This window comes from Neltuma alba, unplaced genomic scaffold, assembly GCF_004799145.2.
Source record: "Neltuma alba isolate B1F8T4 unplaced genomic scaffold, ASM479914v2 tig00002832_pilon, whole genome shotgun sequence".
Lineage (NCBI taxonomy): Eukaryota > Viridiplantae > Streptophyta > Magnoliopsida > Fabales > Fabaceae > Neltuma > Neltuma alba.
Window position 1 is genome coordinate 23,204 of NW_021633035.1, and position 19,091 is coordinate 42,294.

A 19,091-nucleotide genomic window follows, 5' to 3' on the forward strand; every position below is an offset into this window, starting at 1 on the left:
TTGTTGCGCATGGGCCCAATCTTTTTGTGAGGCTAATATGGCTTACTTTCTTGAATTTCTATAGTGGAAATTACAAATTGCTGATATTTACATACGATTTTTCAAAATAACCACCGAAATTTTTTTTGAAAAAATCCCCAAAAAACACTTTTAAATTTTAAAATTTCAAAACAATCTTGTTTATTACGCTCTAATAATAGCTGACAACATTTGAAAAGTAAATAACAACACATTTTTATAATCATTCCTGATTCAAAGTTTAAGATTTTAGAGGTATGGTTTTGAAATTTTTCCAAACCTTTTCTTTGGGGTGTCACAAGCTCTTTCATGACTAAACATTATTAAATCATAAAATTCTCCTTCAAACACTACTTCTCAATGATTAAAAAAAAATGTAGTAGCTGAAATTAGTTGGATTAATAAATATGTTAAAAATTTAAGCTTCTTTCCAGATATAACCTCATTTAATAATTGGTTCGTGGCTTTTAATAATTAATCTCATGAATAAGTACTCTTTTTTTAATAAGGGCATAAAAAGAATTTTTCAATAAATGCTCCAGAAAAGAGGTTGTCGTTTATCATAAACAGGATCAAAAGAATCCTAAAAAAGTTCTCTTATAAAAAGGGTCGAAGGGAGTATAACTATATCATGATACTTGAAGAATTACATCTACTCTTATATCACAGCATATCCTAGGATACCAGAAAAAGGAGGAAAAACTAAGAAAAAGACATCTTCAAATGTTTTTGGCTATTGTTTTTTTGGGGGGGGGGTGTTCAGAAAGAAATATTCTAATTTAGTTGAAGGAAAAAGAGCAAAATTTGTGCTCATACCTAAGTGTTGGTGGGTGTAATCACGAATTTATATCTTATAACCTATACAACATACTATTTGGGTTTGTGAAACCCAGATTTCAAACTTGGTATACCATTCCAACTTCCAAAGATGATGCATGAGGCATGTCAGGGACATAAGGAGCTGCCCTAGTGTTCTTCCTCAAGAATTCATACCCAACATTGATCACTAACTTCTTCAGCAAACTAGACCCTCCCTTAGCTCTCATATAATATTGCCCCGTAATGTAAACCACTCCAGCTTCTCTCGCTTCCATGAGCTCATCTAGTTCTTCTCTAGCTTCATCATCAATCCCCGGACTCTCTGGTACTACAAATCTCACCCTCTTCCTGGGTTGGATCTCCGAAGTCTCAGCTAAGTCCGTGTGATTTTGATTATTAGTGCCCTCGCTCATTGTTATGGTATGTGTGGAGCATGTCCCTACAACTGTCATTTTCTGAGTTTGTTCAGGCTCTTGGCTTGGAGAAGCAGTGTTGAACTCAGGACTACTGTTTCCTGTGCGGATGAACTCTGCTATGCTGCACACGAGATCATTCTCGAACTCCAAGTCATCTTTGTGGACATTGCGGTAGCCATAGCGCACTATGCATCGGTAGAGTCTGAACTGTCTTGGCCCTATTCGGCCTACTAGGAAGCGTTCCTTGGGGGAGACATGAGGAACTGGCACATGTTTGATGCAGAGGAAGACTAGGACTCGGTGGAATGCTGGAAGGTTGGTCACAAAGTGGGAGAAGATAGCAGGGATTCCAGAAACAAGATCGGTCTGAATTAGACTGATCCCAGGAACCCGGACAATGCCTATGCTGGGACTTAGGCTGAGGAGCCAGTTGATGGAGACTTTGTTTTGGACATCAAATTCATACTTCTTGAGGGTGCCATAGTGCCAGATATACATGACAGTGAGAAATACAAAGGCCAGAGCAATTGAAACCCATGCTCCTTCAAGGAACTTGACAAGAGAAGCTGAGAAGAAGACAGCCTCAATGGTGCCAAATATAGCAACAAAACCAAAAGCAAGTATAAATCTCTGCTTCCAGCACACTGCTATAACCAGTGACATCAAAATAGTGGTGACCAGCATAACTGTTATAACTGCCAAACCTACGTTGCAGAACACGGTGCGTCAGTTTCATTGTTGAGCTTGAGTTAAAATAATCATTAACAAAAAATTAATTTTCTATAATCCAGAGAGCAGAAGTGAAACTTCAGCACAAGATAGCCTTTTGTGTGAGGAAGAATGTGAAAGATTATAATGAGACTGTTCATGATCTTTCACTCAACAATGAATAGGAAACATGTAATGATTTGTCACAAACCTGCTGCATTGCCCAAGTGCTTGGTGTTCCTGAATCCGATAGTTACAGCCAAGCACAATAACATCAATAGCCAGTTGATCTCGGGGATATATATTTGGCCGTGAATTGTGGATGACGTGTGTACCACTTTAACTCTCGGGAAGCAGCTTAATGCCACGCATTGCTTGATAATTGAGAAAGTTGCAGTGATGATAGCTTGGCTTCCCACAACTGCAGCAAGTATGGCTATTACCAGAACAGGCCATCTCAGTTTATCTGAAGGGATGAAAAAGAATGCCAGTTATTCAAGAACCTGTTAATCAGTTTTACTAATCCTCTCCCAGATGAAGAACATATTAGTCTAACCTACCTGGCACAGATGCGTAAAACCCAAAGTGATAGCTGTGGATGATGTTGTGATGTTTAGATAGATAAGCAGCATGCCCCATATATGCAAGAACTATAGATGGATAAACCACAGAGGTGAATGCCAGCTGCAGAACATATCATCATAAGATAAACAGGAAATTTCCAAAACAAGGTAGCAAAAAGAAATAAAATGTGGCAGTTTTTATAAGGAACATATGCTTTCTAACAGTGTCTAAGAAACTAATAAATACTGGAAAACAAGTTAGGGACAGAAAGGATAAAAAATTGCAATAACAGAATCTCTAAAGGATTTTAGCTTTGTCACTGAGCATCAGTCCATCTATATGCAAAAGAATTTCTAGTCAGTAAAATTTTGGAAATGCGATTGGCTTTTCACACGTAAATTTAATGTAAACTGTGAACATGCAGGAACAAGTATATGGCCTTTTAATTCCTACGTTGGCTATTATGAAGAGATTTATCCAATTATATTCGGCAATTCCTATTCCTATATACTTTTCGACTTTATAGTTGAATATGGAAATGATTCGCTCTCTATACTTTCTCTCCACACACAATCTTCACAGTTCATTTGATTGACCATTTAATATAATCTCTATGCATTTATTATTATCACTTGAATGTTCTTGGAAACAAGATTATAATGTTACGGCAGAAACTAAATAAATAACATGTTTTGTTTAATGCCACAAACAATAATCTTCTGCCGTTAAATTAAATAGGCAATTAAATGAACAGAGAATATTGTGTAAGGAGAAAGATACAAAGAGAAAGTAATAAGAGAATCCATTTCCATTAAATACTGTCTAGTGCCTTTCTTTCCACATATCATTAGCATGACATAATCTTCAGTATTAACATGTTTTGTGGACTAAGAAATGGCGGCAACTATCGGGACATTCTTAAAGGATATACTGAAGCAAATATAAAATCACCAACATATGATGCCCATATAAAACTTTTGAAGGTTCCTAAGAGCTCTGAAAGTAGAACAAACGGCACAACAAAATATACAGAAAGAGAATACAAAACTGAATCATTTCACAAGGAACATATACTGCACCTCAGGAATTTAAACAACAGAGTTGTTACCACTCATGCATTAAAAGTCAAATTAATTGCAACTTTTGGTGTGAAATTTCAAGTAGTCAAGTTTCAGCACGAAGTATTAGAGTACTATATTGCATTTGTATTTAATAGGAGGGTGATTCACTTATCCTATCCACACTAAATTCATGTTTTTAATAAAAAGTACCTTGATTGATAATTGTGAAAAGTGGCCGAGATCAGCAAACATAGCTTCAGATCCTGAGAAGTTGAAAACATAAATTAGAAAACCATCTGATTATTGACATAAAATCAGAGCTAGCCATGAAGTAAACAAACAAACCTGTTATGCACAACAAAATTCCACCAAGGGACACCCATTTTGCTCCTCGAGTTTTCCTCAAAAATCGGCAAACATAATATGGAGAGAGCGCTACATACACTTGAGGATTCCAGTAAAATATATTATAAACACCAATAGCACCGATGGAGAAAAGCCATGTGAAAATTATTGGAGCGAACAAGAAGCCAACCCTGTGAGTGCCATAATGTTGAAGAGCAAACAAGCATATCAGTATGACGCATGCAGCGGGGACTTCTACATCTGTCAGGCAACAAGTTCTCTAGTGAGTTCAACAAGGGAAATGCGCCATGAGGCTCAGATAAAGAAGAATGGCAGTATCACAAATATAAATGCTGATAAAAACAGGACGATATGTCATGGACAAACAGTAGAGGTGATTTATCTCTAGGTCCAAAAAGATTAAAACAACTCAAAGCATGCAGAAGACAGAAGCCCCATTTTGGTCCTTCAGAGACGAGTCTAATATCATATGGTTAACTCAAGTACTTTTTTTGTATCACTTTAGCACTTCAACTTTATTTCATTTCAATTCAATCCTTTAGTATCATTTTAGTATCTCTCAAAGGATACTTTGCCAAGTTGGAAGAAAACCATACTTATCAGTCTCAAGATAATGATACCAAAATCTTCAAAGGAGGCAATTGATAGTGCAGGCATGTTTGGATGATTGAAATGGGATTTTTGTGCAAAAAGACTCAGTATAGTGGTGAACTTACATCGGTGATGCTCCTTGGACATTGAAAGCTCAACACCAGACACAGCAGACAGCACTGCATTTATTCGAACAACCAGGGATTAAATGATCCCATAAAATCTCAACATCAAACCAAAACATATAGAAAGTTAGTCCTAATCACCAGAAAGAGATGGCGTGACGACCCCATCACCAATCACCATGCTAGTCCCAATCAAAGCCAGAACCAGCAAAATCTTCTGCAAAACCTTATGCTTCTCCAAAGCCATCTTCATCCTCGAGGCAAAGCACCTTTCTGGTGTTACATTACAATATCCCTTCTTGTACCCTGAGAGCTCTTCGTCTGCCAATTGTCGATTGTGCAGCGAGCTGACTCGGGCATGGCGACACAGCAAAGAGTATAGAGCAAATGTGCCTCCTTCTCCATTATCGTCAGCTTTGAGCACAATAAACACGTATTTGATTAAAGGAATCAGTGTAAGAGCCCAGAAAACCAAAGAGAAAACACCATAAATCTCTTCGTTATTCTCTGTGAGGGCGATAGGTTCAGCAAATGTGCTTCTGTAAACGTACAGTGGTGAAATGCTTAAATCTCCATAGACAACTCCAAGGCTCTGATATGCCAGAGTCAGAACCGTCTTCCATGGTAGTCTCTACAATGGGGAAAAAACCAACATTCTGATTGAAGACTGAAAAGATTCTAACCAAACTGCTCAAAACAGAGAAAAATGTAAACTTCGATGATCATAAACGAATATGCCCAACTTACCGTAGCAGAGTTTTCACGAATCCCACAGTCCAGATCCATAGTAAATGCTTTTAGAAATCAATTAGAGCCATTTTACTGAAAACACAAGCTTTGTGGAGACTCAATTGCAGAAATGAGAAACACCACCGCAAGCTTGACAGCTAAGGTATAAAAGAATTGGGCATTAATATATTGACAAAAAAAAAGACTATCCTTTTTAATTATGTATCTCGAATTTTTCGAATTCTGTAAAGGTGGCGACTTTCCATATTTATGATGAGGTTATAAACAAATGCAAGGAACCCATTATTTTTCTCAGTGAAATATGAGGATTGAACGAGGAAGCAGCTGTGAAAAGGACTTGCCCCAGCTTTCATTTTAAGGATTGCGGTTTGAATATGTCAAAAGAGATAGTGATGTGTGGAGGAATCATACGCATCACATGAACAGCCACCGGTAGTTACCAAGAGTGAACAGACTCGAAACCCCAAAAAGCCAGAAATACTGTGACCCTGACCCTTTTTGACTCCACTCTCCACTCCCCCAAAAATTAACAAGGAGGGGAGAAAAGGGGAAGAAGAGAGAGAGGGTGGGGAGCGCCAACATTTAAGAAGATTTATTCCCCTGATTATAAGATGTCTTTTTAGAAGGGTTATTTAATTTTTGGATTTAAAGGATAGGTGCTAACAGTTTGACATTATAAATTGAATTAAACTCCCATTTATGAGAAAAATTTTGATGCTATATTACAAAAGCTATTAGGTTTTGTGATGTTTATATTCTTTTAATTGATAAGAGTGAACATAGGCCCGCTTGGTGTAAAATATTAAAAATGAGAGATAAGAATTAAAATTATAATTGAAAAAAATCATTAAATTTTTTTTTAGAATAAATCATTACTTGTTACATAGGATTAGATAAACTCATGAAAGTAGGACCGAAGAATACTACTTCTCACATAATATTCATTAATCTCATATATATAAGTTTGTCTAATATCATGTAATAAGCAATCTCTCATACTAAATACTATTTTTTTTAATCTCAATTCTAATATTTATCTCTCATTTTCAATAAGTGTGTTAGATTTTTCTAACAAATTTAGCAATATTTATATTGCCTCTCTACCTTATAAATAGAATAACAAGAGTGTACAAGTACGAATGAAATGCTTGACTAGACACTTAAAGAAGTGCCAATTATTGATGGTTCATTGAGTTTTATCAACATGTGAGCGTAACCGAAATAATGAGATGGAAAAACAAACACACAGAGAAAGATTCGAACTTTTTTTTTTTTTTTGGGTTTGCGCGTTTTCTCCCTTCTGGTGCGATAGGGAGAGGCTAGGGGTTGAGCAGATACGGGTGAAAGGGTTGAACCGGTGAGTAGATGAAGAAACTGATCATCACCCATGGCGTATGAGAATTGAGAAGCTCTACGTGGCAAAATCCACACTTGGTTCTAACTCTGCTCATTATTATAGTACTCCTCCAATCTTTAATATAAAACCTAATTATTAAATTAATTTTTATTTCAAATATAAGACCTATTTCTCATATTTATCAATTTTTTTTCTAAATTATTCATATGAATATTCCGTCAACCATAATCAAGTAGGTGAAGAGTAAGGATATTAAGAAAGATGATTATAGTATTTTAAGAAAAACATGTCATATTTCTTATAATTAACTAACTTACCTGACTCCTTAATCTAATCAAATTAATTAAATAGATCTTATATTAATAATGGGAGGCGTAGTTTCCTAATATGCTTCTAAAGATTTGAGAATGCTTTGCTTTTTAAGAAAAAGTGTAAAATTATATAATTATTTTTTGAATTTATTTGATTTCTCTCCTACTCTTGTCAATATACTCGAGCACAAGATCTCATGTTCAAGCCGTCAAAATCTCTTTAGCTAAAACCAACGTCTATGGGTTGAGAAAAATCATTTTTATTTTGAAGATAATAATATTTTTTAAAGATTGTAATATGTTTGTTGAAGCTTTTTAAAATAATTTATTTTGAGAAAATACTTGCGTTAATTTTTTTAGGAAATAATTTGTTATCATGGATATATACATGAGAGAAAATATTGAAAAAGAGGGAGATGGTTATAAAATTTGAAATTTATCTTCGGCAAATTCATTGTGGTTCAAGAAATGTTGTCCATAGTCGGCACAACAAATGTAAATATTGCTTCTTCTTTTTCTTTTTGTTTTTTTTCCCATTGTTTTTTTCTTTTTGGCTGCATTGGCTGTTTCTCTTTTGTTGGATTTAAAACTTACGGTGAATCCTTATGTCATTTTTTTGTTTAAAAAAAAACAGAAGATTGTATTGTAGGATCGGCCAATAGGAAAACAATTAGTTCATAAATCAAGTTTCAATTTTGATGCTAGCCAGAGTTTTTTTTTTTTTTTAAACACAAGCACACCTAACTTCTTAGAGAAGTAATCATGTTTTAAATGCTATTTATTATTAAATGTAAGCATCTCACAAGATAAATTTGAATATTTGTTTGCTATATTGTGAGAAACCAATATTTTTCGCTAGACTTAATCCACGTTAGTATGCCAATCATAATTAACTTAACCTCCAAAGTCATCATAATGAAAAGTGTTTTTTTTAATTAAGAGCAAACATTAACCATATATGAGATTCTAAGTAAAATCAAACTCACCACCTCCTATTTTCAAATGGAATCAAACTCACAATTTCTTATGTCATTAGAGCACAAAAGGGCACGACCTAAAAAGTGTTTTTTTTTCCAAATAATTTATACTATTTTATTTAAAGGGCGTAATCTCAAAAAAAATATTTTAAAATTTTAAATCAGTCTTATTTATTATACTTTAATAAAATTGACAATATTTGAAAAGAAAATAACAACATATTTTTGTAGTCATTTCTGATTTTGGATTTTAACATTTTAGAAGTTTTTTTTTTTTCATATTTTTCCTACTTAAACAATTAATTATTTCTTAGAGCATCATCCGTGGACGGTATAGACTAATGTTTTCTCGAAGTATGAAAGGCAAACAAATCTCATTGTTCTTAATGAATCATTTACTTGTTGGGTTTAAACAAATGCCATATCTTTAATATGCTTATTTCTGATCTCATCAAAATGAATATGATTTAAATTTTTTAAAAAAAGTTTAAAATGTTGATAATAAGAGTTGCTTTTATGGTAAGTGGTTAATAAAATAATATACGTGTTTTGATCTCACTGGAAAAAATATATAATTTCTTTTTATAATAATGATAATATTTCGTTTATTAAAAAACAAATTACATCATAATGCCTCGTAATAACTATGTAATTTTGTTCCGTGGCCAAAAATAACTAAGTTATAATAGCTTCTTCTTTTTTTCCCCCACAAATCACAACTTAATATTGCTGTCATCAAAATTTGAATTCATTTGTTGTTATTACACAACTTAGTATTATTTGGATGATGCCTCTTAACTAAGTTATTATTAGTAAAGTAATGAGGAATAACATTTTACATAATCATAACTAATTGGTATTAGTCCTGATATAAACCAAAAAAAAAAAACAATAGCTTACTCATTAAATATGACTTAATAATACTAGATATGTTATAATTATATAAAAAGAATCACATAATCATATATACATATCTAATTTTTATTTTTCCCTTTTCTTAAATTAAAAAGTATTAAAGTAAATATTTACTTATTTTATTGTGAAGAATGATTATTGTCTAACTTAATGAAATTTATTAAAGATATTTAATTATTTTAAACGTGCAATGGGCAGCTTATTAAGGTGCGCTAGCCCAATGATTACTTGAAAAGTATTGCCGTACTTTCATAGACGTGTGATTAACGTATGGCCGCAAATGATTAAGAGGCGGTTGATGACTCCTTATTGACTGGTGGATATGAACTACTACTTCCAATCTTAATTATAAAAGCTAGTTGACTAATTTAAAAAGATTAAGAAAAGAAGTTAAACTAATTATTTATAACAAATAAGTGTTAGCTTTCTTTAAATATCCTTACTAATTAAGTGTATTGGCTAGAACTACTATTGTTAGAAGAATTATTTTGAGAAAAAAATACATAAATATGAAAGACAAAATGAATTGGGGTCTTATATTTAGAACCAAAATAAAAATCAAATAAAGTCTTATATTAAGGACCGAAGGTAGTACTTATGATCTAACCAAAATATTATCCACCAAAAAAGCAAGATTATACTCCCTCTTTATACAAGATATTGTCAAGATAACTAATTTGATTTTTTCCATTTTTATTGTTATTAAATATAGGAGGAGATAACAAAAATGTAATATCAAAAGCGATTTTATCTTTTTTTTTAAAGGATAAAATAGGAAAACTCTATTATTTTAGGACAAATTGAATGACTAAAGTTTTATCTCTTGATATGTAAGAAAAGTTAATCAGCTTGTTATATTATAAACAAAAAGGAGTACCACATTTATTTATTTTTTTTTCCAACACTTCAATTTTATATTTTATTATTAGATTCTTAATTAAAATGTGATGAATATGTATAAGAAAATATACATGTATTATCTATGTTTATTTAGAATTCTAATTCTAATTTCATTAATTTTTTAGACAAATTATATTTTTATTAAAATATAAAATAAAGAAATAGGAAATAGCTTACATGTTTGGTGTTTGTGGTTTTTTTTTTTCCAATTTTTTGTCACAATAAGAATAACTTTCAGTTCTTAATATAAGAGTTAGTTATGAATATAATTTAGTCATAAATATAAGATCTTAATCTACTTTAAGTCTATTTAGTTCTACAATTGATAAGACAATTGAAATGTTAACTGTTAAGTCATTCCAAACAAGTAATTTGTTTTTCAAATTTATAATTTGTTTTTAAAATATCTCTATAACATTATTGATTATACATATTAAGAATGTTCTCACCAAAAGGATAGTTTAAAAAAAAATAACAAACGTGTTGGAAATAACTGACCCAACTAATTTTATTAATAGCCATAAATAAATTATCTAATTTTTGTATTAAAAAAATCAGAAGCAGTATTTATTATATTGATTATAAAAGATTCAAACTCACCACTTGATGTTGCCTACTTGAAATTTTATAATTACCCACTCTCTAGTGCTATTATAAGCATCATCTTTCTCTTCTCTACCAGATGGTACTAGGAACCCTAAAAGAAACTGTAAAAGGCATTCTTGTTTGCTACAAAAAACTGTTTTTTCCAAAACATGTCTCCCCCTTTTTTTTTTTTACCAGCAAAACATGTTTTCTTTTTTTACATGTTTCCCCTGATTCCAAATATTAGTTTCATTTGAATAATGTCTAGGGCAAAAATTCTACCCTTATAATTAAATGCGAGTCAATGGATGTGACTTGTGACATTTATGCACCTCCATTTAATAGAGGTAAAAGCAGAAATTATCCCGATACTTTTGACAAATTTAAATAGTTAGACTACTTTTAATTCCCTTGCTCACTCCCATGAAGTTAATTAATTATACCTTATTTATATTTCAGACGGAAGGGGCATCTCCAATCCATCAACAAATATGATTACAGTAAAAATAAAGAATAAAAAGGAAAAAATCCACTGAAGTGGAGGCTAAAAAGTAAGAAGTAAACAAACTAGCTGATGTGTGAGTGAAAATAATTCAATGTTTCTCAAGACCAAAAACTAGTACTAGGAACATTACTGGTTTAGCATCAGAAGAACCAGAACCAACACATTAAAGTTTGATGCGTATTTACGAGGCAAATGAACCTGAACCAGTGGATTTACTAAAGCTAACAATTTCTTAAACATTGCAGGCTGCTGAATTGACCAGAGGTTAATCTCCATGAATCATCCCCCAATACTACTTCAGTGATCAAAAGTAAAGGAAATTGGGTAGGCACCAGACACCAGTAATTACATGAAAGGTTTCCCATCAAACACTGAGCCATCAATGCGGATACGGTTGTTGATTTGAGGATATACCTATTCATCAACAGTTTTCCAGCAAGCTAAAAAGGAAAAGGAAAACTTAGGTCTATTTGCTTATGCACATTACAGAACCAATTCTTCAATAAATTCTCAAACCTTGAGCTTCCCTGTCACAACATCTACATAAATATAATGGATCATAGCAATATTTATGATAAAATCCAAGTGTTCAGATTTGATTGAATAATTGGTTGTAATGGACATAAGCAAATAAACCAATGTTTTGTCTACCAAAAGCACCTGTAAAAAGAGCCCGCAAAAATCCGAATCCATTGGTAATGACTAACTGTCTGATGGCAAATGAAGAGGACTTGCTGGTGAATCATTTCCATCACTCTCAGCCTTTTTACTTTTGCCACCTTTGGGAGAAATTTCTTCAGCATTGGCTCTCTTTCTTTTGCAATTATCCTTGGCTGCACGAGTGGTCACTCCAGGTTCTTTTGACTTTAGTTTGCTAGCATCAGATTCCTCAGGTGAATCATTGGGTTCTTCAACCGAAGTATCCTTATCTTCATCCATTGTGGCCACTGCATCATCACAGTCTGCCTCGGCTCCATCTTCATCCTCGCTTTCATCTTTATTTTCTTCAGCCTCAGCTTTCAATGATTCAATTAAACCCAACAACTCTGTATTGACCTGTCACACATGCATGCCATCAGAGGAACTTATCAATCAATTTAACAATTTTCACATTGAATCAGTCATCAAGATCAGACAAAAGTAAAGAGTTAAGAGCAAATTATGCATGATTCACCTGAACGTTCTGAAGAAAATCAGAAATGTCAGTAGGGCAAGAAGGGCATTTCATCACGTTCTTTTGGGACCGCAGAGATCTTCCACCCCTGCTTCTTTCTCTCACAAAAGATTGACCTACAAACGCACCTTCCAAACATGGCTTGCAGAAATTATGAGCACAGGGCGTCGTCACAGGAGTAACCATAACCTCTTTACAGATAAGGCAACCAAATCCTGCATATAGAAAGCACAACAAAGTAAAAATAAATAGACCATATTAAATGATATCACTGATGGTTTTAGACGCAGGAAATAACCCGTTTAATCGGATGGGAGTAAGGACAAACTAACGCTGCAGTAAAGAATAAGTTGACCAATATAAAAGCAAAGCATAATGATAATACCTTTCAGCAATCTTTCCCTGATTGAAAGATTTTGTGCTTTCCTTATTTCCCTCCTTGACCTTTTTACATCTTGGGGATCCATACTTTTCACATGCCTTTGACTGGGAGGTTGTGGTTTTTTCCACTTCCAACAAGATCCTTCCTCCTGAAGAAAACATCAACTAATTATACGTTTCCCAAAACTCTAATTCTAATGATACGATAAAACATTCTAAATAGTGTCGTTTAGTAACAATTTCAGGAAGAAAGGAAGTGGTTATAAATTGACAACAAAATGAATAGGAAATTTGAAGAGGGAAAATCCTAAAATATCACTCACATCAAAATCCCACGATGGATTCTCCTTCCTGACAACTAAGTCTGTAGCCTTTTCTAACTCAGGAATTACTGGCAATGGTCGGGGACGATCTCCATGATCATCACTATGTCACATTTAGAATAATTTAGTAGAAGGAATTTCAAATAGGATCAGCACATTTAAGTGAGCTACATAATGCATACCTTGTCCATGGGGCAGGCTCATTGTCACATCTAACAAATAAGTACCGACAAACCTTGAAGCCCTAATTAAGCATATGCCTTTAGAAAAGTTGCATGGAATCAAGAACCAAAACATAGGAAATACAAGAATAAAGGAATATCATATCTACCTGCAACCCCTGTTTCCGCCAACACTTTTCAATTCTGTAAACGCCATCATAACGTAATCCTTGTTCAGGGGCATATGAGGATCTCTTCTCTTTGTGAGATCTAGCCATTCAGACGTTACACAAAGCTTAGTAAGTATGGATGAAAGCTCAATAGAATGCATCTTTGAAACTCTCAAAGTTAAGCAAACTATAAATAAGCATGTCAATCATACAATAGATTTAACATCACAAAGTGTTGGTAGAGGGGAAAAAGAACAAATAGCATGATCCATCATTCAAAAGGTCAACTTGCCAAATGTCACTAGTTTAAGAACTTGTAAAGACATAAATGAGGAAATAAAGCCAATGTTGAGATTGTAATGAAAGAAAAGAGAGGAGAAAGAAAGATTGGCCTTCATTCATAATTGAAACTGGCTTTCCGGCTAACCTTTCCCCCACTTATGTTTTGTTGGTTTCACTAAGTCATTAAACCAACTAACTACTTGGCTCTTCACATTGTATGGTACTAACTGAGATCAGCTAGACAAAAGAATTTTCACCAGGTCAGGAGCACCTTATTGAGAATAAGCTTCCCAAGATAGATGAACAAAGAAGTGATTTTCTGAACACAGATGCGTACCTTACAACTCGAACTGGATAACCTTTCAAACAGCTAACTTTTAAAGCTAAATTGGACTTTTCAAACTTCTGATCAAATGATTGTACGTTGCTTGTTCGCTTGTTTCCACTTAAGTCTCTACCACCACTGCAAGAAGGGACGTGTTAGCCATTTCAACAAAAGCCAATAGAAACAAGGAAAGATGAATCAGAAGTATGAAAAAAAAAGTAAAGAAAGACAAGAAAAACAGAAGACCAAAAAAGGTTTAAAAAATGGGAGGACTAGGCAAAGCAGCAATATAAGAAACTAGATGGAAGCAACATGAGCGCTTGGCATGCGACAGCAAAACAACAGTAAACAATCAGCAGAAACCAAAACTAGTGAGAATATTCACCCAAACTCATAGGTTAAGACAGCATGACCAAATAGGCTAGTGGGCAAACGGTTTAGACACAGATAGATATCAAGATGAAAAACAAAAAACAATATAGCAATTCAATAAACTTTACAAACCTTCCAGTATAGAGAAAATACTCTCCATGATCCTCGTCATCAACATAACCACCAGAAAGAACTACTGATTGTGCACCATGGTTTGATTGTCCAGCAATACCACTAACATGAGGGAAGTGAGCACCCCATTGCCGGCAATCAAGTCTATCTTCCCAACATTCACCAACCAGCACACCTTGATTCCTCACTGGATCATTCTCAGCTGGGATTGGACCAAAATGATCCTGAGGCACAGTTACAAAAATCTTTCCACTGCAAGCATTTGATTTGCCTTTCCTTTGGGCCCGCTCTGAAGTATAAGCCTTGTCTGGTCTATCTTGGTTATGTACAAACTGATAAACTCTAGAGGTTTCTCCTGCACCTATGTTTTTGGATACTTTTGCCATACGGATAGCCATAACAAGCGCAGAATTTATACGCGGTTGACTAGCCATTTTGGAAGGGATAGCACTACGACACTTGGCACATGTTAGTTTTCCTTGTCCAATCCACTTCTGAAAGCATTTTAGGCAGAAGTTGTGGCCACACGGAGTCTGAAGAAGGCCATTGAATTAGATTCCTTGTTAAATCGAATTATTATAGTATGCTAATTACCACCATTCCTTAACAGAATAGAATAGTGAAAGTAGACAGAATGTAAATAATGCAAAGAAACTAGGCTGACCACAAGGGTCTTACGAAAACTTGCTTTCTTTGATGAAAAATTCCGAACACTAGATACTAATGTAATGACAGATAGGGACACAACAGAAGTCCACATTGACAGTGCAGGTGTTGGGAGGAATCATGAAACAGAATTTCACTCAAAATAAGAAAATTCTCAGATAAAGGCAGACTATATGCTGAAAGATTAGAACCTGACAAGAAAAGATGCAGTGTGAAAGTCAGGACAATATTCAAAAAGAAAAGGCAAAGAATAACTCATTTTGAAAATGAGCAGTCGAATTAAAGTGTCATGATAATTTTCAACTGCAATGAGCAATATTCAATCAATAACAATCGAATAGATGGATTCTGCAGCAATACAAGTAATCACGTCAAAATATGAGGCAAAAAAAGGGTTGCTTTTGATGATCGCGATATATATTCACTACCAAATCGATCAAATGACAGAGAAAACCCCACACACCCTAAAGATTAAATTTTTAGTTAAGATTAAATGGAACAACAAAGAATTGGCAAATAAAAGAGTTAACAATTGACAACAGCAATTTTGGCGAAGTAAACATGAGAGAAAATTGAGAAAAATCTGGATCGTTGCTAGTATTAAAGAAAACAAAAATAGATGTCGCTCATTTAGTATCAGAGTGAAGTCAGAGTTACCGTGACCGGCCTCTCGGGTAACTGCATACAGAATGAGCAGTTTAGAGTCCCGCTGAGAATATCCAGAACGTCCTTCCTTTCACCTTCTACCTTCTTCACACTACCTTCATCTTCCTCGGAACCTGCCTTTCCACTCATCAGTTTCTGTCGTTTCTTCGCCTTCTCAAGCTCTGTTAGAGAAGAATCCGCTTCAATCGCTCGGATCGCCGCCATCAAGTCACCGGCCCCGTCAAGGACGGCTTTGCCAACGGTAACCGAAGGAAAATCTGAGGGCGGCACAGAACAATCTGGGCATTCCCACTTAAGCGTCTCCGCCATCGTCTCCGGTGGCTGAGAGAGACAGTTGACATGCCATTGGGAAGCACAGGTTTTGCACGTCAGTTTTTCTTCGTCAGCAGGCTTCGCCTTGCAAACCATACAGACACCGTCACAATCGCAGGGGAGTTGAGTAACGTGCGCCATTGGTGAAGCAGAAAAGGCTTGGGTATGGCGAGATTGCCGATGAAGAGCGATTAGCTAAGTGAAAGTGAGCTCTTTGAGTGCTTACTGATTGGTTCATATACTGTGAGGAAAAGAGAGCGAGGGAAGGAACCGCGGGTTCTGAAGAGAATACATTGGATTTGAATTTCAGGAGCAATCCAGTGCGGAAGGGTTCACCGTGCGCAAGCCACGTCCTTTCAATGGTTATCACGTCAATCCATCAGTCTCTGCTAAATATTAAATTAAAAATCATATATATAATATTAAATTTCCACCAAATGTCCATTTGAAAGGATAGTAATAAAAAATTGAATTAGGATTGAAAAGGTGTTTGGCAAATGGCAACCTTTAAAATATTTTTTTTTAAAACGAAACAAATTTTTTTATATATTTGTTTTGTAAAATGTAAAAATATTTTTAAAATTATAATTTAATTTTCATCCAAACACTCCTTAAATACAATAAAAAGTTATTAAGACTATAAAGTTTTTTTTCCTCATATATATATCGAAACTTAAAGTTTTATTTTATAATACTCCTATGGTGTTTAATATAGGACCTAATTTTTGAGTTGGTTTTGGTTCTAAATATAAGACTCATTTCTCATATTTATCAATTTTCTCTAAATTACCCCTATGGATACTCCCTCAACTATAATCAAGTAGAAGAGGGGGATGGGGTATTAAGAAAAATGATTATGGTGTTTTTAGGAAAAATGTGTCACTTTTCTTATAATTAACTAACTTATCTAACTTTCTTAATCTAATCAAATTAGTTAAATGGGTCTTATATTAAGGACCGGAGGAGTAGTATTTTTATTCTGTTTTCTGCAATCAAGTTTGATCATTAAAGATACTAATCAAACTGTATAATTTAAAAATTAAACTTAACGGTGGATAATGATTAGGATATTTTTGCTATAAAAATAAACTTCCAAGGTATAAAAAAGCCAGAAAAAATTTCTAAATATTGAATACTCCTTCATAAATACTTTCAGAATATTTAAACACCTTATCTTATAAAAAATTGTTCGGCAAAAAAAGGTAATAAAAATTGGAAAACAATCAAAACAAGCAAGAAAATTAATGCAAAATCAATGTATATGGTTTTATAATTTTCATTTTATATTAATTTTTATATATATCACACTAGTTTGAAGTTAAACAATATTAAAATTGTTACATCAATAATAAAGTTATAAGAAAAAGTTAACATTAGGCATAAGTTGTAATTAATCATTAATGTGAAAGTTTATATAATCCCAACAAATTTACGAAAATATTATGACGAGAATTCTTTAATTTATTTTATTTTTGAATAAATAAAATAAGATTTCAATTGATTATTGTTAATTGCACAAAAAATTATTTATCAATTAATTGTAATTTTTTACCTGATCAATTAATTGTAATAAGTTGGAACAATGTACCCATATTTATTTCTTCTTCTCATTGTTATGACTTGCTGTCATTAAATAATATTTTTATAAATTACGATCAATTTTTCTCTATTTTGTAATAAAAAAATTACAGTCATTAATTATAGTAATTAATAATTATAATTCCTACCAAATCAATCTTATTGATTACGTAATTATTCACATTAATTGTATGTATAATTCAATGCACTTTATTAGTACAAAAAGTTATTAATGTTTGGATGAAATACTAGTATGATTTTAAAGGTGATTTGTGTAAATAGTTTTATTTTATTAAAAACAAAAGTTTTTTGGTTTCTAAACACTCCAAAAGCAAAGCCGTCGATGCAATTGATGCGCCTTACAATTCTATACTCTCGATTGAATTTGTTGACTACTAAAATTGAATATCGTGCATTAATTGACATTAGAGCTTCCTCTTCTTGGCAAAAAAACAAGACGCTTTCTCTGCTTTTTTCCCGTAAAAGTTAACATTAATTATTGTAAGTTGTCATTTGTAATTATGACCACTTGGGAAAGGTTGCCAAAACTACCCAACCATTTGAAAAATTGTTTGGCACATGGTTCTTAAATTTCGAAGATAAAAATGAGAGAGACAAAAAAAGATAAAATTACCCTTAAAATAATACAAGAGAAAGAAGGAAAACCCCACAAAAAAAAAAAACCGACTAGGTTCAATCCAGGCCCTCATGTTCCAATTTTGGAGTGTTAGTTGTGCCTCTGTTGTTTTTTTAATTTTTTCCTATTTTCAAAATACCTTTTTTATTTTTTTATCATTACATTTTATATTAAATGAGTGAAATTTTGATATCTTATACATAAAAAATGACTTATTCTTTAATTTTTTTTACAATTCCTTTTATAAAAATACTCTAAAATTAGTGTAGTTTTATTTTAATTTAGATGTAAAATCTTTCAAAAATCATTAAAAAATTTTAAATACTTCACCCATTTTTTTGCGAGTATGATACAAAATTTCATTCATTTTATGCAGAATATAATATTAAAAAAATAAACATTTATGAATTATGAAGCAGAGACATATTAATAGGAAGCTAAAAGGGAACAGCTGACGCCCCAAACCCTTTGATTATTATGAGTTTTTCTAGAGCACCAATCACCACAGCTTGTTGTTTCGTCCTTAAGCCACAAATCAATAATTTATATATATAATTAACAACATTTATATTAGCATAAAATCACAATGATACTAGAGCTAAATTAAAGTTACATAGCCAATGTATAACAATATTTATAGTATCTAATCAACTAATTCAATTTTATATTAACTATCTCAAAACCACCTCAACAAACTAAATTCTACAATTTTATGCTTAAGAGTTTCCGCATAAATTTCCGCATCATCAAATTCGAGAGTAGACCCAAAAAAAAAATGTAAACCAATAGGAGCTCAATTTAACTTTCAAATAACCAAAGACCAAAAATCAATTTGCTGCCTCAAAACGAGTCCAAACGCAATAACCATAATACTCCTCCGGTCTTTAATATAGGATCCATTATTAAGTTGGTTTTGGTTCTAAATATAAGACTCATTTCTCATA

The 19,091-nt window shown here is 33.1% G+C and overlaps 2 protein-coding genes across 2 annotated transcripts; both read right to left on the minus strand.

The window, feature by feature from the left end:
- Positions 1 to 845: 845 nt before the first annotated feature.
- On the minus strand, positions 846 to 5,663 carry LOC114739463 (potassium transporter 6-like). The gene is made up of 8 exons (XM_028927519.1): positions 5,416 to 5,663; positions 4,810 to 5,299; positions 4,669 to 4,722; positions 3,932 to 4,192; positions 3,797 to 3,849; positions 2,522 to 2,645; positions 2,173 to 2,427; positions 846 to 1,957 (listed from the first exon to the last, which is right to left on the minus strand). Exons 1-8 carry the CDS (start codon positions 5,452 to 5,454, stop codon positions 915 to 917), a joined length of 2,319 nt encoding a protein of 772 aa, XP_028783352.1. The 5' UTR covers positions 5,455 to 5,663; the 3' UTR covers positions 846 to 914.
- A 5,966-nt stretch (positions 5,664 to 11,629) lies between these two features.
- Positions 11,630 to 16,142, minus strand: LOC114739462 (E3 ubiquitin-protein ligase ORTHRUS 2). The gene is made up of 9 exons (XM_028927518.1): positions 15,612 to 16,142; positions 14,289 to 14,821; positions 13,797 to 13,922; positions 13,178 to 13,277; positions 13,029 to 13,090; positions 12,847 to 12,949; positions 12,528 to 12,672; positions 12,143 to 12,357; positions 11,630 to 12,024 (listed from the first exon to the last, which is right to left on the minus strand). The coding sequence occupies exons 1-9, from the start codon at positions 16,071 to 16,073 to the stop codon at positions 11,671 to 11,673; spliced, it is 2,100 nt and encodes a 699-aa protein (XP_028783351.1). The 5' UTR covers positions 16,074 to 16,142; the 3' UTR covers positions 11,630 to 11,670.
- Between the last annotated feature and the right edge of the window lie 2,949 nt (positions 16,143 to 19,091).